General features: G+C 42.5%; 1 protein-coding gene across 1 annotated transcript; it reads right to left on the reverse strand.

Moving 5' to 3' along the window:
* Positions 1-3,073: 3,073 nt before the first annotated feature.
* On the reverse strand, positions 3,074-21,724 carry anapc7 (anaphase promoting complex subunit 7). Its single transcript, XM_079517340.1, has 11 exons — positions 21,471-21,724; positions 20,338-20,524; positions 16,565-16,684; positions 13,591-13,702; positions 11,790-11,943; positions 10,290-10,432; positions 10,047-10,164; positions 8,180-8,376; positions 6,797-7,021; positions 5,943-6,093; positions 3,074-4,968 (listed from the first exon to the last, which is right to left on the reverse strand). The coding sequence occupies exons 1-11, from the start codon at positions 21,569-21,571 to the stop codon at positions 4,779-4,781; spliced, it is 1,698 nt and encodes a 565-aa protein (XP_079373466.1). The 5' UTR covers positions 21,572-21,724; the 3' UTR covers positions 3,074-4,778.
* Positions 21,725-26,975: the final 5,251 nt, after the last annotated feature.

Raw genomic sequence — 26,975 nt, forward strand, 5'->3', positions numbered from 1 at the left:
GCACCAAGAAGCTGATGATCTTATCGGCTGAGTGAGTGAGCACACAAAGGACTCCCTGTTTGGTAACGTACAACCTAATGGGATATTTCTTTGCCACAAAATGCTGACCGTACTACTCTGAAAGGCTTAACTCTGATTGGTCGGTGGAAGAGTCTTGTATATCTGTACATAGCACACAAAGCAGAGTATCTCTATGTATAGAATTTCTTTTTTTGGTTTGTTTTTCAAAAATGCTCTGTACATTTAGTTTACTCAAAGTGTGTCCTTTTAAAATGAAATAAGAAATGTTTAGGCTTAGGTATAGGTACTAGACATCCCCTTGCATGTCCGCTCAAACATAATACCAAGGCCAGTGAGTCTTAAAACTATTTGTTTTCCCCCCCCTTCCAACGCCTTCCACCTGTTTGCCAACGGAGTGAGTACCCGCCACCTTGCATGCCCACCAGTGTGCTTGTCTCATCTTTACACGGTTGCCACACAACAAGCTTTTGCAGCTTTGTCATTGCTCCTGCTAATCTGCTAAATCTGATCTCATATTATAGCCTTATCCCATTTTGGGGCGGGAACCCCATTTGGTGTTTTAAACATTTAGGTTATAATTTAGCTATTGAAAAATAGCAGATCTACAAGCTCATAGCGCGCCACCGAGTGGCGCGCTACGAGCTTGTAGGTCTGCTATTTAGGCCTGACCCATTTGGCGTCAGGCCTAAATGGGTTATTATGAGAGCAGTTAGGATATCTTGGTTTGGTCTTTCAACATTCTTTTGTTGTATGTAAGTATGAGCGTTATATCAGCTGTAGTGTCCCTGATTACGTGATTAGAGACCATTAACTGTAACATAGAGGGAATTATTTGGTTTTGGGTTTTTTTTTTTTGTCTTCAATGTCACCAAGTGCCAGTTAAACGGTGTGTAGAATTATAGTTGGGTAAAGTTAGCTTAAGTTGTGGCAAATCTGGGAAAAAAAATGCTTACCACTAGCTTTCTTCACAGATGTGTTCATGAAGGTGTCTACTATCACAGAAAAATGTGTTCCAACCCAACTCCCTTGGGAAACTTTGTGGCAGCTGCTGAAAGTTGGGGTACCATTATCAACCAATATAAGGCAAAACATGCCAAATTTCATTATACTTTAAGTAGCATGTGACATGTCAAACTAGGGGGTTTTCATGATGCTGAATCCATTCCAAGCATTAGTTTTGCACGAAAATACTCCTTGGGCTAAATTCGGCCATAGCCACTTGCCACTTGGGTTGGAACACATGTTTCTGTGATAGTAGACACCTTTATGAACACATCTGTGAAGAAAGCTAGTGGTAAGCATTTTGTTCCCAGATTTGCCACAACTTAAGGTAACTTTACCTAACTATTAGGGGCCTGGCAGAGTTAGTACCAGGTAGTTGTATGTGATTGTACTGTGGAGAGGCCATGTTGGCAGCAAGCATTGGCAACTGGCAGATAATACATAACATTATTTGAACATCTTTGGGGTTTTTTTGTGTGTTGCAAATTAAACGATTTCTGCTTGCATGTGGCATGGCCTTAAAACGTTACCTTTTGCTTCATATGAATCAAAGCAATATTATATCTTAAATGATTTGATGCTCAGCATAGCCTTTGAGATGACCCGTCTCTGACTGTATACTGATTTTTCTTATTCCTTGTGTCTTTCTTTGCAGCTAAGGCCAAGTAAGCCCCCCCCCCCCCATCTCTGTTCCTTGCAGGATCTGCAAGGGTTTATTTTAGTGTTGTGCATGTGTGTTTTGAACAGCATCACATCTTCCGAGACCTGCATGTCAAGACAGAAATGCAAACCCGGGACATGTCACATAAAATCCCCCAGTATTTATTTTTCTGACTGATGGCCATGAATTGTAATGAAATGTTTGATTCGCCCTATCCTGTGTCCTCAATCCTTCCACCCTCCTCTGCACGAAGAGCCTACAGAGTACAATTCATTCTAAAGAGGACAGTTCTCAAGACGTGCTTTTGTAGACCCAAGGTGTTGAGTTCACGTGCCGCAATTCTACAATATTCCATCCATGGTGCATGTCCTCTCGAGTCCGCCATCTACTTTACCAGATTTGTGTAATAACAATGTATTGTATTGTTAAATGGAGTAGATATTCATGGCATAGTACAGATATTAAAAAAAAGTTCAGAGTCTCAGACACCTGTCATTTTTCCTAAGGAAATACTTTTATGGGATTATTGTAACAAACAGACTCTTCGGTTTTGCAACATGTTTAAGGAAGGTTTTGCAGTGTGTGTGTGGGGGGGGGGGGGGGGGGGGGGGGGGGATGGCAACGATGTGATGTGTACATTATACCATGAAAAAAAAAAGGCAGTCCTTCCTGTGGCGTTTGCGCCAAACTGCTGTACTGCAATTTCAGATGGCGATTGTACAATGCATCACATGAATTGTGGTTTCAGGTCAATAAAACTGTTATACATGAATGAACAAATGGCAACTTGCTTGATTTCCGAAAGCTTTACCACAGGGGTGGGCCACCCCCACCTTCACTTAATGCGGCCCCGCGGGTTAATATCAGAATACTGATATAGTATTGATTTCAGCTGTTGCAATTCCAAACATGACCTGCTTTATTATACTTAATGACTAGTATTTAGTTCATAAAGTTATCCCAACTAAAACTAAATCCATTTGAAAATCAATAAAAAGGTTACTTTTCAGGTTTCTAATTTTTTTTTTTTTTTTAAAGCAAAAAATAATTCAGTATTTCAATTCAAATATAGCATAAATAGCTGATCTACAAGCTCAAAACGTGTCACGTTTTGAGCTTGTAGATCGGCTATTTTTGCTACGACAGTAATATGCAATGCGGCCCTCTGGAGTGAGTGTGGAAATATAGTGGCCCGCTATGGTCAAAGTTGCCCACCCCCGCTTTACCATCTTAACAGTTCTGTTCTCTTCCTCTGCAACAACGAACCTCTTCGCCGAAAATAGCCAATCTACAAGTTCAATGTGTTGCACTCCCCCCAGAATAGAGACGCTAGGAAACCGGTGTTTTCAAATGTGACACGTGAATAATGATCTTCACTCAACAATGGGACAGCATTTATTGAACCTTTTATTTTACATTATGTACAAAATGCTATGGACATGATGTCTTAAGAGTTAAAGATTTCAAAATTCAAAGATGTCAAAGTCAAGGGACGACTGCCATGTCTGAAACACACGAGCAAACTCCCCGAGACCATTTCAACTCGATATTATCAATGAGACATGATTATTATATAAAACATTTTAAAATGAAAAACGTCGCTTAAAAAGGAACACTTAGAAGAGCAGCAGAGATATCGTACACACGTATTTCACAGATCTCTACCTTCTAGCCAACAAGACAAGAAGCAAAGTTATGGCAATGTCACAGGCTTTATTCCATTACTTAATTATTTTTGTTTCCCCCCCCTCACTCAGCTTTGAAGAAGTTGAGGCTCGAAAGGAGCTAAAAAAAGAGAAGAAAACAAATGGGGGAGGGGTATTTTAAGATGCTTTCTCACAACAACAAAAAAAAAGTCAATAAGATCATCCTAGAACATAAACGGAGCACGGTTACACATGCGCTTAATAAATGACAGCTTGGAGTTCATCATTGATTAGTCTCACGTAACCAGACAACTATTGCACAATCTGCGAATGCTGTATAGAGTCTGGAACTACAGCTCCTGAATGTTATATAGAGTCTGGAACTACAGCTCCTGAATGTTATATAGAGTCTGGAACTACAGCTCCTGAATGCTATATAGAGTCTGGAACTACACCTCCTGAGTCCTGAATGCTATATAGAGTCTGGAACTACAGCTCCTGAATGCTATATAGAGTCTGGAACTACAGCTCCTGAATGCTATATAGAGTCTGGAACTACAGCTCCTGAATGCTATATAGAGTCTGGAACTACACCTCCTGAATGCTATATAGAGTCTGGAACTACAGCTCCTGAATGCTATATAGAGTCTGGAACTACAGCTCCTGAATGCTATATAGAGTCTGGAACTACACCTCCTGAATGCTATATAGAGTCTGGAACTACAGCTCCTGAATGCTATATAGAGTCTGGAACTACAGCTCCTGAATGCTATATAGAGTCTGGAACTACAGCTCCTGAATGCTATATAGTCTGGAACTAACCTCCTGAATGCTATATAGAGTCTGGAACTACACCTCCTGAATGTTATATAGAGTCTGGAACTACACCTCCTGAATGCTATATAGAGTCTGGAACTACACCTCCGGCAAACCGAGTGATCCGTTTGTCATCTCCGTTCACGAAAATATATTTCAAAATATCTTTACATTTTATTTATTTATTTCCATTTCTACTAAGCCGCAAGCTATATATATATATGCTTAGATGATTTCTATTTATATTAGGATACATTTGCGCGACTGTGAAGACGAAGCGGACCGTGGGGAGGAGGCTCCACTTCCGCTTTATATTTGACTCATGATCAGAGCTTCCGTTGCTCCAGTCCAGACCGCATGAGGGAAGCGTTTGAAAATGTGCGAGAGGCAACAGTCTGGCCGAGCGAGGCTAATCATTGACGAACACTGAGCGGCGTCGAAGGGAAGAAGTGAAAGAGTGGACGCCCACACACAGAATACAGTGCTGTGATTAGAGTAAAGACAGCTTGGCGCCGGCGAGTGGCCCGACTCCATCTCCAGAGGCATCTCCACCTGTAAGCCCTGGGTCACTGCGTGCCAAACCACTGTTTCCGCATGCAGTGACCCAACTCTTCTCCACCTGTGAGCCTGGGTCACTGCATGCCAAACCACTGTTCCTGGTCTGCCCACTGCGCCGCCTCGCTGTCGCTGCCCTCCAGGTCTCCATCCTCTCCGCTGCCCTCCATGTCGTCTCCGTCCAGCTCCACGGTGGCGTCCGTAGGGCTCTCCTCCTTCTCCATCTTCTGCATGCCTTCCAGAGACTTCTGGTCGTTGGGATCCAGGCTTTTTTTTTTTTTACATAGACAAACACAAGAGTTTCATTAATAACCCATTGAGACCAGATTCTACAAATGTCTTCTAAACAGTTTTCTGAAAAAACTTGTTTCTATATCAGTGGTTCTCAAACATTTTCATGTCAAGAACCCCTAGAATTAGCCGCGCTATGAACTTGAAAAATCGTGAAAATGTGCCTCAAATCTTTGAATATATATTCTTTCAGAGTTTCAGTTTTAACTAAAATCTTTGCATCTGGGAGGGTCCCTGGAACAACATATTTTCAGATGGGGGTCAGCAGCATATTACATATAATTTTTGGGGTCCTTGACATGAAATATTGAGAACCACTGATATAGAAACATGAGGTTTTTCAGAGACATTTTAAAAAGGCATTTTTTTAAATGTCGACGTCAGGCTTAATTATTATTTATTTTTTTAATAGCAGATCTACAAGCTCGTAGTGCGGCACTCGGTGCCGTGCTATGAGCTTGTAGATCAACAGCTAAAGCTGAAAACAATGGTCATCATCAGACCGATAATGAAAACTATAACTGCCACAAAACATAACGTGGTTACCTCAGTGCTATGCTGTACTGGTCCATGGCCTCCTGGTAAACATAACCTGGTTACCTCAGTGCTACGCTGTACTGGTCCATGGCCTCCTGGTAAACATAACCTGGTTACCTCAGTGCTACGCTGTACTGGTCCATGGCCTCCTGGTAAACATAACCTGGTTACCTCAGTGCTACGCTGTACTGGTCCATGGCCTCCTGGTAAACATAACGTGGTTACCTCAGTGCTATGCTGTACTGGTCCATGGCCTCCTGGTTACCTCAGTGCTATGCTGTACTGGTCCATGGCCTCCTGGTTACCTCAGTGCTATGCTGTACTGGTCCATGGCCTCCTGGTAAACATAACCTGGTTACCTCAGTGCTACGCTGTACTGGTCCATGGCCTCCTGGTAAACATAACGTGGTTACCTCAGTGCTATGCTGTACTGGTCCATGGCCTCCTGGTAATCGTTAACGGCCACGAGGAAGTCGCCCAGCATTCTGTGCAGGACACAGTCGCTCTGATTGGCCAATGCGTTCCGGAGGAGAGCGATACCTTCTTCGTGTTTCTGTTCCCGACCTTCCAAAAGAACAGAACAAAACGTTAGCATTTCAACCCATTTAGGCCTGATGTCGAAAATAAAATAAAAAGTCTTCTGGAAGAATATATATTCGAAGATCTGTGCCGCATTTTCACGATTTTTCAAAAATAGCAGACCTACAAGCTCGTAGCGCGCCACTCGGTGGCGCGCTATGAGTCTAACTCATGTTGATTAGGTGATGTAATGGTGATGTAAAACAAACCGTGCCAACACAAACATTAAACGCCATTAACAATAAATTGACAATATGACGTAATGAGGGACAATATGACGTAATGAGGGACAATATGACGTACATTTTCCCTTCATTGTCAATGGCGTTTTTAAAACAAACATTGAACTAAAAACAAACCTGTATATAGGAGGGGCTATTACAAAAGAACTGGTTGTAATACAAAAAAATCACACCCGTGTGAACAGAGTGGTGTAAGGTCTTATATAGCCTGTCTGACGTAATGAAATCACGTCTGACGTAATGAAATCACACCCGGGTGAACATAGCAACCATGCTCATTTTTTCTGCACAGACTAACAAAGCCAGTTGACGTAATGAAATCACACCCGGGTGAACAGGGTGAACATAGCAACCATGCTCATTTGTTCTGCACAACAAAGCCAGTTGTAGGAGTGGTTTACACCACTCAAAAAAAAAGACAAGAAAAATTAAAGTGTCCCACATACTTAGCAGTTCTGCCTTTTTCACCACAGCTTTGGTATAGTCGGGCCTCTGGGCGAGTGCTTTGTCCAACAGCGGCTTGGCTTTCTCTTGGGTCACTGGGTCTTCTAGGCACACTGTGGCAAGGATGGTCAGGGTCTGTGCATTGGCTCCCAACGTCTTGTAGATGTTGTTGGCCATCCCCATCGCCTCTCGAATTCCGTTGGACGCCAGGTAACAATCGATTAAACCTAGGTGGGGTTAGGGGGGGGCATTACTGTTAAAAAAAACAAATGTACTGATATTTTATCTAATACAGCTAATGGGGCTGAAGTAGGGCTTGGCTTCTAAATGATACCACTATCAAATGATATGACTTCAGGGTTCCCACACATTTTACCAATGAGTTTCAAAAACCTTTCCAGGATATTGAACCCAATTTCCAGGCCTATATAACAATCGTCCAGAGCAATAATGCAATTGCCCAAAGACAGGCAGTGGTAGCAACAATAAAGCACGGCATATAGAATGCTATAATTATATTACAAATGTTGTGCCAAATGTTTTTTGCTACACCACTAGGGCATAGGATCACGCTGCAGCACGTTGTGAGCCTGTAGATTAGAGCTGTGAATCTTTGGGTGTCCCACGATTTGATTCCGAATCTTGGGGTCACGATTCGATTCAAAAATCGAGCATTTTTTTTTCCTAGATTCAAAACGATTTTCTATTCAAAATGATTCTCGATACATAGGATTTCATCACAATCTACTCCGGTCTTGAACTGAAGTGACTACAGTAACTTGAAAATGACTGAAGACATGATGTTTACTGTGATTAGGGTAAGCTTACATTTCATATCACAGACACCATGTAGTGAAAAGTCCTGTAACTGTAACCAGAAAAATAAATAAAAAAAAAGAAAAAAACGATTTTTGGAAATTATGAATCGATTTTGAATCGTTCATAACAGAATCGCGATTCTAATCGATCGCTGTTTGGTTTCTCAAAGTGGGGTCCCCGGATCCCACTTTGAGAACCACTGCCATTCTCAAAGTGGGGTCCGCTAAATGATCATTAGGAAACAAATAGACCCTTATGGGTCTGTAACTCAGAGAGTGTACAAATGGAACGGGTCCATTTGTACACTCTCAGAATTAAATTAACATTGATTTTACAATATACATGGGGGGTCCCAGAGATAGAAATGCCATTAAAATGGGGGACTGTAACCTGTTGCATAATCAAACTGGGGGGGGTCCTTGAAATGGTTGAGAATCACTGCTAGAGATGTAAAAATCTTCTCTTATGGGGGGGGGTCCTTGGCATATATTTTCAAATGGGGGTCCGCGGGCTAATAAGTGTCATTTTGGAAGGTCCTTGACATGAAAACGTTGAGCATGACTTGCCTTCATAGCAGTCCAGGCGGCACGGCGCCAGGCGCATGGCTTCTCTGAAATGGATGATGGCCTCCTGCACGCGGCCCATGTTCCTCAGCGCCGCCCCCTTCAGGAGCAGGGCCTGGACGCTGTTGCTGTTCAGCTGGATGGCCTTGGCGCCCAGGTAGAGCGCGCGGGAGTAACGCTTGCTATAAAAGCTATGACAACTAAGACAAACAAAAAGACATGACATGAAAGACCATTTCGTCTAGTGAATTATGCACGGCAAATATATGCAGCATTGGGTTTTTTTACGTTCTTTGAAAGACAAAGTTGATTCCAAAAAAAAAAAAAAAAACACGTAAATCATTCCAAGATACTAAATAAAGTCTGGTTTAACTCATTCTCCGCCACCAGGGGGCGCCAAAAGGCTCAGACCGCCAGTTAATATAAAATCTCGAGACATGGCCAAAGCATTTCCGGGGGTCCCCAGCCAAAAACGTTGAGAACCCCTGGGCTAGTTGAACTATTCAAAAGTGATCCTTAACTCAACCCCCGCCAGTGGGGGGCGCTGATAGTTCAGCAACCGCCACCACCATTCTATTTGGCTATAGATGAAGACGGCCTCCTCCGTAACCCAAAACAGCAATGGCGAAGGTGGTCGCGCTGATCGGATTAATCACTCGCTAAGAGTCTTTAGATGCGTTCATATTTTAAATGCGCGGTCACGGGGAAGAGCTATGGAGCCACTAAACACAGTCGCTGTATTTATCCAGCGCGATTTGAAATGGAAAACGCTTAAAAAGGGCCTAGAAAGGCCTCATCCACCACCTTCATCGATTTTCAATGCATTGAGGCAGAGGGGGAAGCAATGGAACACAGAGCTGCCGATCGACGAGAGTTTTGATTAGCGGTAAGCCAACTTTATAGGTTTATTATTAAAGGAGCATTCAGTGATTTGGGTGATTTGGAAAACCACCCAGTCCGCCCCGGTAACAAAATGCACGCTCTACAGTGGGGGGAAGTGCAACAGGCCAACAGCATGTGCACCAAGGCCCGCCCCCACTCGATCATGATTGGAGGAAGGCCCCTCTCATCCTGATTGGATGAAGGTTTTGCCACCCGTCACCAAAACTGAAACTAGGGTTTTTTGACCCCAGGGGCTCACTGGGGACAGGGAGGAACTCCTTATATGGTCAGCACACTCTATAGTAGGGAGGATTATCCAAATAAAAAGAAAAAATCACACCCGTGTGAACTGAGTGGTGTAAGGTTTTATATAGCATGATCAGCTGTGGTCTGACGTAATGTCTGACGTAATGAAATTGGGCTTCCCACCGTCTTTAAAGATCTTTGGTTTCAAGGGTCTCAAAGACTGAATGGCCTTTAGGTCTGATTCTGGTAGGGTCGTCTTCTGATGTGATGATTTGTGACCATGAAGTTGATTCAGCTGGAGTTTTTGTCCGAGAGGTATTATATAAGGTAAGGTATTATATAGCCTGATCAGCTCTGATCTGACGTAATGAAATCACACCCGGATTTGATTTCACAACTGGCTTTTTTTGTGCAGAAAAAATTAGCATGGTTGCTACGGTCATCCAGTTCACCCGGGTGTGATTTAATTACGTCAGAAATTATTTTGAACATAGCAACCATGCTCATTTTTTCTGCACACAAAAGCCAGTTGCAGGAGTGGTTTACACCACTCAAATATAAGTGATATTTGAATGAAGCGAAATCACTGAATATACCTTTAAATAAAGCGCTAATTAACACGTTAAATGAATATGTATACAATTCAAGCATGTCTGACAGTCCGACTTTGGGATAAACAAGGTTCTACTATATCCTTATATATCACCGCTTTCATTCAGTCACAAAAACCTTTCTAACTCACCCAGAAATGACCCAAGGCTCAGCATGCTGGTCTGAGATGTTGAACAGTCTTCCTCCCAAGACCTCCACATCCTCCAGATGGCCTTCCCTGGCCATCAGGTAGCCATACACATCCATACCTGACGGCAAAAATCACATGAAATACTAGAAGATCTGCCATGAAACCTGGCTCTCCATCCGGAATGGAGCCTAAAAAAAAGCCAGTGAGACAAACAAGACAGACAGTACTCCCGCTGCACTCTACCTTTAATTAAATATGGGTCCAACATCTGGGCTTGCTCGAACCTCAGGATGGAGTTCTTGGTGTCACCTGCCCGGAAGTAGACGTCTGCCAGGCTCACCAGCAGGTCCACGTTGTCCCGCAACAGAGACTTCTTCTCCAGAGAGCTGAGGAAGGACAGGAGACGAGCAAAACAGACAACGGCTTGTTAAACGCGTTGAGACCCGAGACCAGATCCTACAGAATGTCTTCCAGATCATGACAGTTTCCTGAAAAACCTAGGTTTCTATCAAATCAAACTTTATTTATAAAGCACATTTTAAAACAGACCAAAGTGCTCTACAAGTTAAAAAAAAACATCAACAATACAATCAAATAAGATCAATATCATCTATGCCTGTGGTTCTCAAACTATTGTGTTTGTCAAGGACCCCCAAAACATATGTTGTTCCAGGGATCCCCCAGAAGCAAAGATATGAGTTTAAAAACGTTCGCTGTGAAAGAATATATAAATCAGATTTGCACACGTTTTAACTTGATTTTTCAAAAATAGCAGATCTACAAGCTCAAAGTTGTTAATGTATATCTGCTATTTTTCAATAGCTAAAAGTATAAAATAATGGTTAAAAGTGTGTTAAAAGCTAAAGTGACACAGATGTGTTCCAGGTCTTTAATGGGTTCAAAAGTGTTCCCCAAACAAGTCACCGTTATTATATCAAACCCAGACGTTTTTATTTCCAGGGAGAAAAAGAAAAAAAGTCTGGGAACGAGTCCACTTCAATTCGGCACAGAGTAGCGCAAACGTCGATCACTCTCTGCTGATTTCTGATCGTCTGCACCTTTGTTAAATTGACAGGCACACCCGTACACACAAACTCCTCTCTGTCACTCTAATTAATTAGTCTCATGTTGCGCAGCTGCGTATAGATTCTCCCGGCGGATCCTGCCGGGAGCTGCCTATCTATCTATGCCATAGAAAGCATTAGGTGGACCCGCAGGCTACCGTTATCACGACTGCGACCGGTTTATATAAATCAACTCACTCGTCGGGGAGTTATTAAAGGACCACTTCACCACTTTTCAACATCTCTTCATATAATTGGTCCTCACTAATGTTCATGATAAAACACCACCATTTTTTCCTACTCAGTCTGTGTCTCATAGGAGGGCTTTGGGCAGTTCGGACACCCGTCCACCAGTGACATCATCATTAGGCAGATTTTTTTTAAAACAAGATTTGTTTTAAAATATATTTAGATTTGTATTATCGTGAGAACGATGGCTTCAACTTTTGCATTGCAACTTTTCAGGAAAAGAAAGCCTGCCGTTTCTATTAGCTTGGATTCACCATCGATGATGTCACTGGTGGACGGGTTTCTGAACTGCCCACAGCCTTTCTATGAGACACAGACTGAGTAGGAAGAAATGGTGGTATTTTATCATGAACATTAGTTAGGACCAATTATAGGAAGAGAAGTTGAAAAGTGGTGAAGTGGTCCTTTAACTACTGAAACTGCTGCTCACCAAATGGTGTTGATAGCCCTGTTGTTGTCCCCAGCATGTATGAAGGCGTACGCTTTGATCCACACCGAGAGCCAGTCCAGGTTGGGGATGCTCTGGATCACATCCATGGTCATGGAGGCCACTTCAGCTCCCTTCACGGACAGAGACAGGAGACCTGGCACAGGGGAGAGAGAGAGAGAGAGAGAGAGAGAGAGAGAGTGGATCAGTGTTGTTTTTTTTGGCAGCACATTTCTATTTTAGTTTTAGTCATAGTCTTTGGAATGAGACTCCATTTTAGTTTTAGTCGTATTTTACTAGTCACCTGGAATGTTTTGGTGTTAGTCTAGTTCAGGGCTGGGCAACTTTGACGATGGAGTGGGCCACTATATTTCCACACTCACTCCCTAGGGCCATATATTACTGTCGTAGCAAAAATAGCCGATCTACAAGCACAAAACGCGTCGCGCTGCGACGCGTTTTGAGCTTGTAGATCGGCTATTTTTGCTATATTCAAATTTAAATCTTGAATAATTTTTTCCTATTTTTGAATTGGAATCCTGAAAATTAACATTTTTATGTAATTTCAAATGCCTTTAATTATACTTGTGTTGAGCAATGAGCTACAAATTTAGTAAGTATAGGGTCATGTTTGCATGTTGTGGAATTGTAACAGCTGAAACCAACATATCAGTATTCTGACATTAACCTGAGGGCCACATTAAGTGAAGGTGGGGGCCGCATGTGGCCCCCGGGCCGCCAGTTGCCCACCACTCGTCTAGTTTTAGTCGACTTAAGGTGGACGCGTTTTTTTTCGGAAAACCGATGGAGAAACGCCACAAAAAAATCCAGAAAAACGTGCTCGGTGTGTGGGGACCTTAAATATCATAAGATTTTAGTGGACTAATTCTACAGTTGATTTAGTCGACTAAGATGTGTTTTGGTGGGCCGTGATGCCGTTGCAATGACTGTTTTTACACTTGCTGAAAATAGCAGATCTACAAACTGACAACGCGTCGCACTTCAGCATGCCACCAAGTGTAAAATTACTTATACTGGATCTCTTGTCCACTAGTCCCTTCCCAACATTTTGTCTAGTTTATATCTGTCGACGAAATTGTCAGTATATTTATTATATATATTTAGTCATCGTAGCTTAGTTTTCATTCAGTTTCCATGTAGTTTAACACATTAGCTCTCAGGCTAACTCAGTATCAAATCAGTCAATCTTCATTCCAGGGAGATCCATATCACCACCACCAGTATCCCTACAGCAGGGTTCCCCAATTAATTTCCATCAAGGGCCATATTTTGACTAGGGTACCAGGCTGGGGGCCGAGTCCGCACGCACGAGGTCGAGGTCTTGCCCTGAAAATTCATTTTCAGGGCATTTTCAGGGAAAATTCATTTTCAGGGCAAGACCCCATTTGAAAAGGATGCCCAGTTTGACATGCATAGGCTACTGACCCCCATTTAATGCCATTTATATCTGGGACCCCCTAAAAAAAACAAAAAGAAAAACCTTTTATTTATTTATTTTTAATTCTTCCAGGGGCCACAAGGGGGCGCTCGGCCCACGGGCCGCCTATTGGGGAACCCAGAGAGGATAGCTAGCCCCTTGAGATGCAGCATCTCATTTTAGAGGGGGGGGGGGGTCCTATACACAAAGGCAAAACATCACATACAGTTACAGAATATACAGTACACACTACAGTAGACAATACAAACATGTACGGATACATGTTAGCTAGCTTATCCTCTGCGGTGTTGACAAGTGCAGACATGTCAGGCATTTACCGTACGACTATACAATAAATAATAATACCAATGATGGCGTCCAGGGCAAGGGGGCACTGTCTGAGGACCTCTTTATAGCTGGTAACAGCGGAACGCTCTTGGCCAGCCTTTCTGTACAGGTTGGCAAGCATCATGTTGATCTGACGAACAGAGTGAAAAAAGAAAACAAATCAATTCAATTTACTTTAGAACTAATTTAACTGTTTTTTTGTGTGTTTTTTTTTTTTTAACCCATTTAGACCCGAGGACGCATCTGTGTCATATTATAGCTTTTAACCCATTTTGGGCGGGAACCCCTTTTGGTGTTTTAACTAAGCATTATGTTATACTTCAGCTATTGAAAAATAGCAGATCTACAAGCTCATAGCGCGCCACCGAGTGGCGCGCTATGAACTTGTAGGTCTGCTATTTTTGAAAAATCGTAAAAATGCGGCACAAATCTTTGAATATATATTCTTTCAGAGCAAACGTTTTTTTTATTTCGACGTCAGGCCTGAATGGGTTAACCAGTAAAAACACAACATACAAGTGTGAACTGACCAAGAGGCAGAAATACAATTACACGTCAAAGCTACATTGTACATTATAATGTAATGTAATAATACATGTATGATACCCCTCAAAGTACCCTCAAAGGACAACAAATCTCCAAAGTGATACACTTTAAGTAACGGGGCGCAACATTGTGAAACCAACGACGGAAGGTGAAAATCCATGCAGGGACGGATTAACCCCCACGAGGGCCCCTGGGCCGGTAATCTTTGCAGGGCCCCCATAGCACGCGTGCACACAACATTTGTGTGTTTTTCAGTGTTTTTAATCACCTTTTTGACCTAAATTTAACAAAATAAATGGCCAATGAAGGGCCCCAGGAGCCCATTTCAAACAAGCCCATGTGTCAAACCTAGTACCTCACGGTCCAATTTCCCTGAAGGGCCCCTGAGAGCCAAGGGCCCCTGGGCCACTGGCCCAATGGCTCCATGCCCCACCCGTTCCACCAATCTGTCCGTGTCCCTTTTATGCCCATATATGGAGATCTGTGTCAGGCATGCCCAAATATGGAGTGTTGTGATGTTAGAACAGGCCAGCTCCATACTGTATATATGGAGCATGGGCAGGGGCCCTGTGCACTCCATACTGTATATATGGAGCATGGGCAGGGGCCCTGTGCACTCCCTGTGGTGGGGCGCGGAAGGCGTGTGTCGAATTTGAAGTCGGTGGGGCGAACGGTTCTCGAGTTACGCGGATTGCAGATAGATAGACCGTATCAGCCTCTGCCAATAGAGCGTCGCAGTCCCGCCCAGGAAATTATTCTCCGTTCATTTTCCTCATAGACATTTCAAAAAGTATTTATTTAAAGACATTTTAAGCCTCGTACAAAGCCAACTCTTGTCGTGACAACAAACACAATTTTTCGGGCCGAACAAATAATTAGAAAGAAGAAGAAAAAAACACTTCTTTTGTTGTTTTTCTTCTTTGTAATTATTTGTTGGGTCCAAAATATTGTGTTTGTCGTCATGATTTGTCACGACTCGAGTTGGCTTCGTACGACACTTATAAGGTCTTTAAATAAATACGTTTTGAAATGTCTATGGGAAAAATGCATTGGGAATTATTTCCTGGGCCTGGCGTCGTCATGAAAGGGGCTGCGATGCTCTATAGACGCCTTAACAGACGACGTCACACTGATAAGAAACAGCATGCGCGTGCATAAAGGCAGCAGAAGAACACCACCTCTCATAAGATGCAATGGAAAAGTTCTAACTGCACTCACGTGTAAAAAAATGCCCCATCAAACTTTCAGATGCTGTTTTTCTCCCAGTGTGGAGGAAGAATGATTAGGATTTGTATTGTGATCTCTCGCCCTTGAAATATATAATCCTTGGTTTCTGTTGTGTTTGAACAATAATAGCAATTCAAAACAGTTGTCCTCAAAACCACACCTCCAGTCGCTGTCATAAGAAAGGGAGGTGCGCTCATGAACACGGCAGCAGAGCCTATTTTGCACGGCTGCACGCGCACCTGCAGTCCATCAAGTATAATGTATGCTTCGTCTCGCGATGGTGTCGCGCACGCAGACCTCTACGCTCACAACAGTCGCATCTGCGATGCGATGTGAGCTTGTATATCAGCTGTACTCTGTGCGCAATACTGTTGGGCTTTGAAGTATAAATGTCTCCTAGGGTGCACCTCACTAGCCAACTCACAAGAGGAGGTTGAATGGACCGAAACCAGCGCTCCCCAAAACAACAGGTTTGGCGATCTGTTGGGAATTGATTACATTAAAACAGTCACCCGTGCGCCCAGTCCCAATGTTTGTAAACAATTAATTGGTCTATACCAGCAGCAAATGCCAGAAATTAACAGCCACGTTAGCAGGTTTACTACCTGCCAGTTGGTGCTGGCAGAATATTGAATTAAAGGTGCAGTGCAACGGAAATGGTGGACATTTTATTTTGAAGTTTCAAACGGTTTCAAGTTGAAACACCGGTCTGAAGTTTCTGAACCAATCAGAGCAGCAGCATGCTGTGTGTGTTTGTTTACAAGCCAGATAGACGGCCAGCTGTACCAGTTTACTGTTATGTGGCTTATTTCTACCCTATAATGTTTTCAGATACATATTTTAGCGTGATGATTAAGTTGAAACCGAGTAATACACTGTCTGGATGTTATCTTGAATGGGAATAAAAACGGAGGATTTCTGTAATCAATAGCAGCTGTGCTGCACGGATGCGCACATATGGGGAATTAAACGGGTGAGCTTCATTTGTATTGGCTTTTATCGATGTGGGCCTCGACACGTCATCACGCAGCACGTTTTCGTTTTCAAGAAGTAATAAAAAATATATTTTATGGACTTTTGATATAAAAAACACACAAAAATGAGAATTTGACAATTTTTTTGGCATCCATTGTTAGGTATGCCCATATGATGACCACGGATATGGTCTAAAACTACACCTTTAAACTCATTCTGTTTTTGCAGCGATCATTTAGCCTACCTTAGGTGTTCTCTGTCGGGATGGAATCCCATCAAGCACAGCGATGGCATCTTTATCCAGCTTCAGGATGGTGTAGCATTCTGCGATCTTATATTTCACCTCAATCTCTGAAGGCAAGCTCTGTGAAAATGTTCAAACAATATATGGTTCCTTAAAAACAATATTTCCAAGTTCACAGGAATGTTATTAAGTTACAAAAATACAAATTTCCCTTCCGTCACATTGCATAATAAAGAACAATAAAATCGTTAAGTGGTGATAACTGATATTTTCTCAGACTATGGCCCTCATTTATCAATCGAGTGTAAAATCTGCCCCAAATTCGAGTGTAGGATTCGTAGTACACCCACGTCGGGTCGGCATTTACAAAGTGATCGCAGACAGCTGTTTCTTCCTTAATTTCGTTCCGACGTTAATAAATGTGACGGCTGAAATCTATCTGGCACGCCCTATAAAATCTAGCCTCGCCCTCGTTTTTGCGACATGAACAACTGCAATACGACCTGGAAACCATGGTTACAGGGGAAAAAAAGTTTCACCTGTCAAACGAAGTGCACTTTCTGACAATGCGCAGGATTCGTTTGAATCGCAGCAAAGCTTTCTGGTGTGAATGTCACCTAAGTTGCCTTGCTGCCCCCTCCCATACACACACACAGACGCACGCAACTTGTTGTATCTTAAATAAATAAACCTGCATGAATTAAATAAAGCTGTAGGACTACCCTGTCTGTTTCTCCTCTCGCTTCGCTTCCCTTGCTGCCGCCTCACCCCCCGCACGCACGCATGCACACACATATCGCAATTTGCAAGCAACTGTCGCTGTGTTGTTAGTTGTATATTAAATTATTAAAGTCTTTATTCATTTAATATACAACAAGATATATTAGTGAACGAAAACCTGAACCTGTGAACCATGAATTATATAACAAATAGGCACGCACACACGCTGCAGTTTTGCAAGGTGCATCTCCTGTCCTGTCTGTCTCTCTCTATCACTGTGGTCCGTCCGTGACACCGTGACCAATTGACCATGCACGTCCGACAGTCTATTTAAATTGCCTCGCTGTCAACTGTCAATTATATGAATATTGCAGCCAAACCCGTAGCCTCATGTGGCACTGGACATTGGTGGTGGTATGGTGGGCTGCAGGCTGGCTTAGGCTATACTATCTCCGATGCGTTCCCACTTGCGCTGGCACGGCACATTTGGCATTCGAGCGACGCGTCGGGTTTATTAAACGAGGAGGAGATTGCACATACTGTAACTCCAGAAAGACATCGGCCTGCTGTAGATTCGGCTACAGTAGGCTACCCAAGTTGGGACTCTCCGCAGCTGCAGCGCTGCACTATACTATCCAACGTCCCGTCATGGAAATATTTCAGAACAGACAGCCCAAATCCTCGCATAGTATGCGCTCATCATGCAAAACACTGTTTAAATGGCTTACGCATCTAACTTGCAACATTGTTTTTAAATGCGCGATTTTAATTGCTTGCTTGTAAAGTTGGAAATCTCCTACTAATTTCATATGACACAAAGACACATCGTTGATGTATTCCTTTACTTTTTTTTTCTTTTTTACATTTAGCCCATATACATACAGTTTTATATAAACATTGTAGGAGTGAATACATATGTTTCGATGCCTGTGACAGCCTCTCAGCTGGTCAAACAATGCTGCTCCGCTGTTCTACGACAGAAAAACAGGTGAGGACAAAGCGTACGACAGCTCCCGACCAGACGTGAGTTTTGTCTTGGCACAAGATCAAAATCAAACGTTGGCGCAAATGGTAAATGCCGAAAATTGCGGTAATTTCGGCGTACACCCATATTTTGGCGTACGCACGGTTGATAAATGAGGGCCTATAACTGTACCATCAAATTGTACTGTGACATGATCATAATAACCACAGTCGTTATAATTTTGAACTAAACATTAGTTTTAGTTTTTATTAAAATGTCCAGTTTGGTGTTCGATTTTAGGAAATGTACTAGTTTTCGTTTAGTTTTAGGTGGTCTTTACACGAGAATGGTGTTTATAGAAAACGGCAAAATAAAGTATCGTTTGCTGGTGAAAACGCAACAAAGTGAAAACACCTTCCAGTGGAAATCTTTGAGAACGCCGTTTTATGGCCCTCTGGAGCTGGCCAGAGCCTTAGCTGGTTACCTGGTTCTTCTTCTTGTACGTGGGTGACTACTGACTGGTCTATTTGGCAGCCCGTTGCCGCCACCTAGCGACATTATAGCGTTTTCATAAAGTGTGCGTTCTCGTGTAAAGGGTCAATAAAAAATGAGAACGCAACGGGACTTTGACGTTTTATCTGGAGATGGTCGCCGTCTAAAAGAGGCCTTAGTCTTTCCCAGGTGTTGTGAGGAAAAGCCTCGATTTGTAGAAGCTGAAAAGGGCAGGACGGAAAATGCACGGGAAAAACTAAAGCAACGTTGATTTTAGGATTTGGGCCGTATCATCCCCAGGACCATTACCGGGGAAGCACAATTCCATTCTCCATTGCCTTATCGCCCATATTGTGAAACTGTGATATATATTGGAAAATATAAATAACAGGCAATGCGTTAACATCACCCAACCCCATCATCACAGATTCTTTAAAAAAAAAGTGGTTTTCAACCTTCAGGGGGTTCCTCCAGGTGGTCCCCCAGCTAAATGATGGAGAGTTGGTAACCAAATGGACCCTTATAGAGCGTTAACTCTTGAGAGCGTCAAATGAAAATTTGGTTTCATTTGTCTCAAGAGTTTAATTATTGTTCAAAATCGGCATTACTTAATTTACAAGAATCTACACAATTAGAAAGAATGTAGGAAATGTGTTATTTTGATCGTTTGCCGGTTATCATGGAATTGTGGATAAAATCTTATCCAACAACAACAGAATATTCTTTAGTTTTGGGCTCTGAAAATCTCATCAAATGGTGCTCTGTGGCTCAAACGCCTAATAAATAATGGGCCTTCATATGCAAAGGGTTGAAAACCACCGTTTTAACCCATTTGGGGCGGGAACCCCTTTGTGTTTTAAACATTGTTATAATTTAGCTATTGAAAAATAGCAGATCTACAAGCTCATAACGCGCCACCGAGTGGCACGCTACGAGCTTGTAGGTCTGCTATTTTTGAAAACTGGAGGATTTAGGGACCAGTCGAAATTTAGAAAAGGGGGCCCTGGAGGAAAATAGGTGAGGGCCATGTCTTTTTAATTTTAGTCAGAGGGAGGGTGAGCTAATTTTATTTGGAGTCCAAGGGAGGGTGATCCAATTTTGATAATAAAATAGTCCGGGTTTTATATATATATCTAATACTACAGCTTTTCTGAATTAAAGTACAACTTTGGTCAACGATACCCCTCTGTTGCTTTCACTTGGTTCTTCCCAACAGGACCGGTTTTCATTGTTCCCCCTGTCAATCATTGTGCTTGGCCTATCCAAGTGTGTAAGTACACACTACTTTATTTTCTCACATATTAAAAACGCTAGCAGATTAAAGTTAGGAATAAATAATACTCAGGTAAATGTGATATTAATTAATAGGGGAGGGTGATTCCTTTTTGTTTAATCACCTGGGGAGGGGACTGGATTTTTATTTTCATTCACAGGGAGGGTGATGGTATTTTATATCAGGACACATACATTTCCTCCAGGGGTACCCCCATTTAAATTTCGACCGGTCCCTTAGAAGATTTTTTTTTAATTTTGAGGTCAGGCCTAAATGGGTTAAAAAGGTTACATTAGGCAGCGCAAATCAAAAAAAGACTCCTACCTGTGCCTGCATGTTAGAAGCACCTCCACCCGTTGATGTCCGAACTTTTGATGTCTTGCTGATGACCTTCTTCTGCTGCAGTGCCATGCTGTATTTGCAGGCTGCGTTGCGGTACTCCTTGTCATGGAAGATGGCATCAGCGTGGTAAACCAACAGCTGGTACTTCTGGGAAGGAGAGAATAGTTCTCTACAATAAAAAAAACAGGAGAAGGATATTAGAAGTCAAGACGGAGAATCGGTTAGCTCAACTGTCTGCCGAGCCAGCCTGACGGCGTTGCCGCGGGTTCGACTCCCGATAGATGCACCTAGTTCTTGCCATAGATGTGTCTTTAAATGTTCTGATGAATTGAAAATGGAGGACCCTGATGTAAACAAGTCTTACACAATAAAATGTGTATCATGTGTTTCAAAGCAGCCTGTCTTCTGTAAATGGGCTGATCATGTTGGGACTGATAAAAGTACAACAGCTATAGTACTCTGTTGTATTGCTTGGAAGGGGAAACAAATCAAAATCATAGTTACAGCAAGTGAAACACTACATATATAAATAGGCAACTCACGTATCCAATATATATTTATATTTTAGGCAACCGTGGCTATCTTTGAGTAGGCCAATAAAATAACGTTATAGGTGAATTTGCACTGCATTTCTATTCCCAGTGTCAGTGACATACACAGTGATGGAAATAGGATTTCAATGTAATGGGTCCCGGGACCCAGGGGTGGTCTTTTAGATGGGTCCCAGCCCAGGGGACATGTTATGAGTCCTACTTCAACGACATTAGAGTAGGCCTACAGTACCGAGTACAGCATTGCATCCCAGGAACCCCCGGAGCCGGAGGGTAACATGATTGCGTCCTTTCTCAATGTAGTGAGGATGATGCAGGATACAGGCTATCATTTGCATCACTGACTGCATACAACTACTCCTTGGAGAACAGGAACGTTGTGCATGTATTATTAACGTTTGTGTTACGAAATGCGCTCGCTTTGTCAGTATTTATGTCTGTAACACAGTGTTTACATGGGCTAGAGCAGCAGCATCCATCCACGGCAAAAGAGAGAGAGAGAGAGAGAGTTTAAATTCCAGCAAATAAACGGACCCCCACACAATCATTGTTGATAGTACTTACGGGTTGTTGTTGCTCATGGTGAGCAGCAAACTGCTCATGATCCGGACATTGGAGTGCAGTCCCGCCGCGGCCATGTCCCGTACATGATCTATCACGTTCATAGTGGATGGATGGATGGATGGATGGTGGGAATAAATTAAATAAAAGGTTCTGCTGATCTTTTGGAACACTGACTGTTGGGTTTGTGTGATTTCGTTACGACAGCTATTGACGTCGTTAGCTAGCTTCAGTTCTTCTCACTGGTGGATCCAATATGGCGCATGTTTTTAAAGTGACATACACACACCCCACCCCCCGCGCGATCGAGCAGTCAGCCGTTGGTGTCTCAAAAAACAGATCTACAAGTCAACAACGCATCGCAAATTTCCTTGACTTGTAGATCTGCGATCAAGATCAATTCAGTTATTTATGACGATTATAGAGCGTCGCAGTCCCTTCCCCTTTCATGACGACGCCAAAAAGTATTTATTTAAAGACATTTTAAGCGTCGTACGAAGCCAACTCGAGTCGTGACAAATCATGACAACACACACAATATTTTGGACCAAACAAATAATTACATACAAGAAAAACACTTTCTAATTCTTTGTTTGGCCCGAAAAATTGTGTTTGTTGTCGTGAGTTGGCTTTGTCCGCGGCGTAAACGTCTTTAAATAAATACTTTCTGAAATGTCTATGAAGAAAATGAACGGAGAATCATTTCCTGGGCCCTGGTAGGGGGCGGGACTGCGACGCTTTGATTGATTGAAAAATGTATTAACAGTTTGCAGAATTACAGTACATTTCAAGCACAAACTCAATACAAAGGCTGTTAACTGTGAGTGGAGTGGACGACCCAATTAAGCATTACACTTGTTTCCAATAGGGTCCACAATGTTCAATTCATCAAAAACATTTAGAGACGTACAAATAGACACTTCTATATAGACAAAGGACAGAACAGGAATTCATCATAAAGGAGGTAAAAAGGGAAAAGAAACATATACAGTGAGGGAAAAAAAGGGGTGGGCGGTGGGGGGGATTCACGTTCAGCTCCGTTCATTTGTTTGTTTTCCTTGGAGGAGCTGCGTTGGGTCCCCAAGTCGGCTCCGTGGCCATACCTTGAGTTGGCTCTATACCGTATCTTCTATTATTTCCTAAACAGTTGGTAAATGTTATCTGTTTTGATTACTACTCGTTTATATGATGTGTTTGTTGCATGGTATTGTAAATATGTGTCTTTCTGTCACTCACACTCACTAAATGTTTCAATGAATTGAATACCAATTAAGGAGGAGTCCAATTATGATCGAAACTAGGGCTTTCTTTTCAATCCTTTTTAACATTGTTTTTATTTTAAACTGTACTGTACTTGATGTGCTTTTTCTGCAAACTGTTAATAAAGTATTCAATCAATCAATCAATCAATTAATCAATCAATCAATCTCACAATCGAAAAAGCCTGATTTGCTCAGAGCTGTGATGTGTGTTCATTTGATGAATTGAACAAGGTGGGCCCTCTTGTAAATGCTTTATTGGGTCGTCCACTCACAGTTAACAGTTTTTGTATTGAGTTGTGCTTGAAATGTACTGCAAACTGTTAATAAATATTATTTCAATCAATCAATCAATCAATCAATGTGATCCGGTCTGTTCCTATGAGCCCGCCTTTAACATCCGGTAAAGGTACGCGCTCTCGCATGCGCGCACACACGCACACGCACACGCACACACACACACACACACGCACACAATTCAATTCAATTTCAATTCAAAGGGCTTTATTGGCATGAGAAAACATACATTTACATTGCCAAAGCAGAAAGCACAATACAACAATACAGCAATACAATCAAAACAAAAAAGATGTACATTTGAACGTCAGAATCTTCAATAGATCAATTTCTATATTGTACCAAGATCACTGGATGCAGGTATAGTGCAGGAATATACACAATGATTAGTCTTTAGGGTGGTTGTGTTCCGTTTGATATCCTTCTCCTATCACAGCAACTCACGAATCTTGCTGCTGTGTTTGCACATTGTTGTACTTCGCCCAGCAGATATGGGAGTTTTTTGTCATTGGTCATGTTTTCAAAATCTCTGTGTGTGGTTGTAATCTGTGGGAAGTATGTGTCTCTGATGTCTTGGTACAATGGACAGATGGTTAGGAAGTGTAGCTCGGTTTCCACTTCATTTTGTGTGCAGTGGGTGCATAGTCTGTCTTCTCTCGGGATACAGGTCTGCCTATGACGGCCTTTCTCGATCGCAAGACTGTGTTCACTGAGTCTGTACCTAGTTAGGATTTTTCTTTGTTTTGGGTCGGTCACGGTGCTCAGGTATTCTGCCACTGCGTATTCTCTGTTTAGGGCCAGATAGCATTCTAGTTTACTCTGCTTTTGTGTTGCTTCTTTCCAATGTGTCAGGTAGTTTTCCTTTTGCTGTTTTATAATTTGGTTTAGTCCAATGGGTTTTCTATCTCGTGGCTCTGTTTGTGTTTGTGCCCGGAGTTCCAGGGCCAGCTGGCTGAGGGGGCATCTCTCTAGAGTTTCGCTGTGTGTGAGTGCCTTGTTATGGAGTGCATCTAGGTCGCCTTCTTTTAGGTGGTTGTAGAACTTAAGTGCTCTCTTTTTTATTTTGATTATGAGTGGGTATCGTCCTAATTCTGCCCTGCATGCATTATTTGGTGTTTTTCGCTGGGTACGGAGAATGGATTTGCAGAATTCTGTGTGTAGGGTCTCGGTTTGGTGTTTATCCCATTTTTCAGGGTCATGGTTTGCTAATGGTCCCCAGATCTCACAACCATAGAGGGAAATTGGTTCTATCACAGAGTCCAGTATTTTAAGCCAGGTTTTTATTGGGATGTCTATTTTGATGTTTCTTTTGATAGCATAGAATGCCCTTCTTGCCTTGTCTCTCAGGTCCTTTACAGCTTGGTTGTAGTTCCCTGTGCTGCTGATGTTTAGGCCAAGGTAGGTATAGTTTTTTGTTTGTTCTAGTGGGATTGTATTTAGGAAAAAATTATGGTTTTGGCGGCTGGATCTTTTTTGAAATATCATGATTTGAGTCTTAGTTAGGTTCACTGTCAGGGCCCATGTCTGCGAGAATTTGTGTAGGAGATCAAGTTGCTGCTGTAGTCCTTCCTTGGTTGGAGACAGCAGCAGCAGGTCATCTGCGAAAAGTAAGCATTTGATTTCTGTGTTTGCCAAGGGGATGCCTGGAGCTGTAGATTGTTCTATCGTTTTTGCTAATTCGTTGATATATATGTTGAAGAGTGTTGGACTCAGGCTGCATCCCTGTCTAACTCCTCGGCTTTGGGGGGAAAAGTCTGTGTGCTTTTCGCCTATTTTAACTGCGCATTTGTTGTTAGTGTACATTGATTTTATGATGTCATAGGTTTTCCCCCCAATGCCACTTTCCAACAGTTTGTACATCAGACCCTCATGCCAAATTGAATCGAATGCTTTTTTGAAGTCGACAAAGCATGAGAATAATTTGCTTTTGTTTTTGTTTATTTGGTTGTCAATTAGGGTGTTTAGAGTGTAAATGTGGTCTGTGTGCGATATTTTGGTAGAAAGCCAATTTGTGATTTGCTCAGGACATTGCTTTCTGTGAGGAAGTTTAGAATTCTGTGGTTGAGGATCATGCAGAGGATCTTTCCGAGGTTGCTGTTTACACAGATCCCGCGGTAGTTATTTGGGTCATATTTGTCTCCACTTTTGTGGAGTGGCGTTATCAGCCCTTGGTTCCATGTGCTGGGGAAGATCCCAGATCTGAGCACGATATTTAGGAGTTTTAGTATGGCCAGTTGGAATTTGAGGTCGGTGAATTTTATCATTTCATTTAGAATACCGTCTGCCCCACAGGCCTTCTTGGTTTTAAGTGTTTTTATTTTGTCTTGTAGTTCTTTTAGGTTGATTTGGGAATCTAGCGGATTCTGGTAGTCTTTTATGGCTGACTCTAGGTTTTGTAGTTTATATTTTATTTGTTTTTGCTCTTTGTTCTTCTCGATTGGGCCAAAGAGGCTAGAAAAATGGTTCACCCATATATCTCCATCTTGGATGGGTAGTTCGTCCTGTTTTAGCTTATTAAGTCTGTTCCAGTTTTCCCAGAAGCTGTTTGTCTGTATGGAATCCTCAATATCTTGCAGTTGGTTTCTAACATGTTGATCTCTTTTTTCTCTTACTGTATTCTTGTATTGTTTCAGTGTTTCCCCATATTGGAGACGTGTGTTGTGGTTGTCTGGGTCTCTGTGTTTTTGGTTTGATAGTTTCCTTAATTTTTTCTTGAGATTCTTGCAGTCATTATCGTACCATTTGTCATTCTCAACATTTTTTCTGGCTTTCCTGTTTGATACTTTTAGGTTTGCTAGTGAGGCTGTTAGTTCAAATATATGATTGAGGCCTTCTACTGCCCTGTTTACACTTTCACTGTTTTTTCCAAAGGTTTTTTCTAGGAACTGATCCAGTTGTGATTGGACTTGTTTTTGCCTAATAGCATTTTGGAAAGCTTCTGCGCTATGTTCATTCCATTTGTAACGTTTTCTTATAGTATGTAGTTTGTTTGGCGTTCTTTGTGTCTGTGTGTTGATCTGTTTAAATAGGCTGTGGTTCTGTTGTGGTCTGACAGGGGTGTTTGCGGGCTGACTGTGAAAGCTCTGAGAGATGCCAGGTTTATGTCAGTGATAAAGTAATCTACCGTGCTGTTTCCCAGGGATGAGCTGTATGTATATCTACCGAAGGAGTCCCCTCGGAGTCTACCGTTAACGATGCTGTACAGACCCAGTGAGACAGAGCTGTAGCAGTTGTGACCCATGTTTGTTTGTTGTTTTGTCGTGATTGTATCTCGGGAGACATGTTGGGGAGCTGATGTTTCCCCCTCCTGGTAAGTGTTTGTTTCCCTGTGTGTTGACACACACACAGTCACGGTCACGGCCACACAGCCAACTCAAGGTATGGCCACGGAGCCGACTTGGGGACCCAACGCAGCTCCTCCAAGGAAGACAAACAAATGAACGGAGCTGAACGTGAATCCCCCCCACCGCCCACCCCTTTTTTTCTCGACCCTCACTGTATATGTTTCTTTTCCCTTTTTACCTCCATTATGATGAATTCCTGTTCTGTTCTTTGTCTATATAGAAGTGTCTATTTGTACGTCTCTAAATGTTTTTGATGAATTGAACATGGTGGACCCTATTGGAAACAAGTGTAATGCTTAATTGGGTCGTCCACTCACAGTTAACAGCCTTTGTATTGAGTTTGTGCTTGAAATGTACTGTAATTCTGCAAACTGTTAATAAATATTTCAATCAATCAATCAAAAACACACACGCACACACGCACACACAGTCACACACACGCACACGCACAAATACACGGTCACGCATACGCACATACACACGCACACGCACTGTGACGCACGCACGTGCACAGCGCACACACAAGCTGTTTCCGTATCCACTGGGCTGCGCATGCGCAATCATAACCCCCCCCCCCCCCCCCCCCAGCAGCTGAAGCTTGTGTCAAA

This window comes from Electrona antarctica (assembly GCF_951216825.1).
Source record: "Electrona antarctica genome assembly, chromosome: 12".
Classification (NCBI taxonomy): Eukaryota; Metazoa; Chordata; class Actinopteri; order Myctophiformes; family Myctophidae; genus Electrona; species Electrona antarctica.

What these genes read in the sequence shown, in the direction of transcription:
- anapc7 (XM_079517340.1), bottom strand. Translation starts at nt 21,571, where the DNA reads ATGAACGTGATAGATCATGTACGGGACATGGCCGCGGCGGGACTGCAC. An exon ending in CCGCCTGGACTGCTATGAAG is followed by an intron (nt 7,022 to 8,179) that starts GCAAGTCATGCT and finishes AACCCCACCTAG; the next exon opens with GTTTAATCGATTGTTACCTG. An exon ending in GAAAAAGGCAGAACTGCTAA is followed by an intron (nt 6,094 to 6,796) that starts GTATGTGGGACA and finishes TTCTTTTGGAAG; the next exon opens with GTCGGGAACAGAAACACGAA.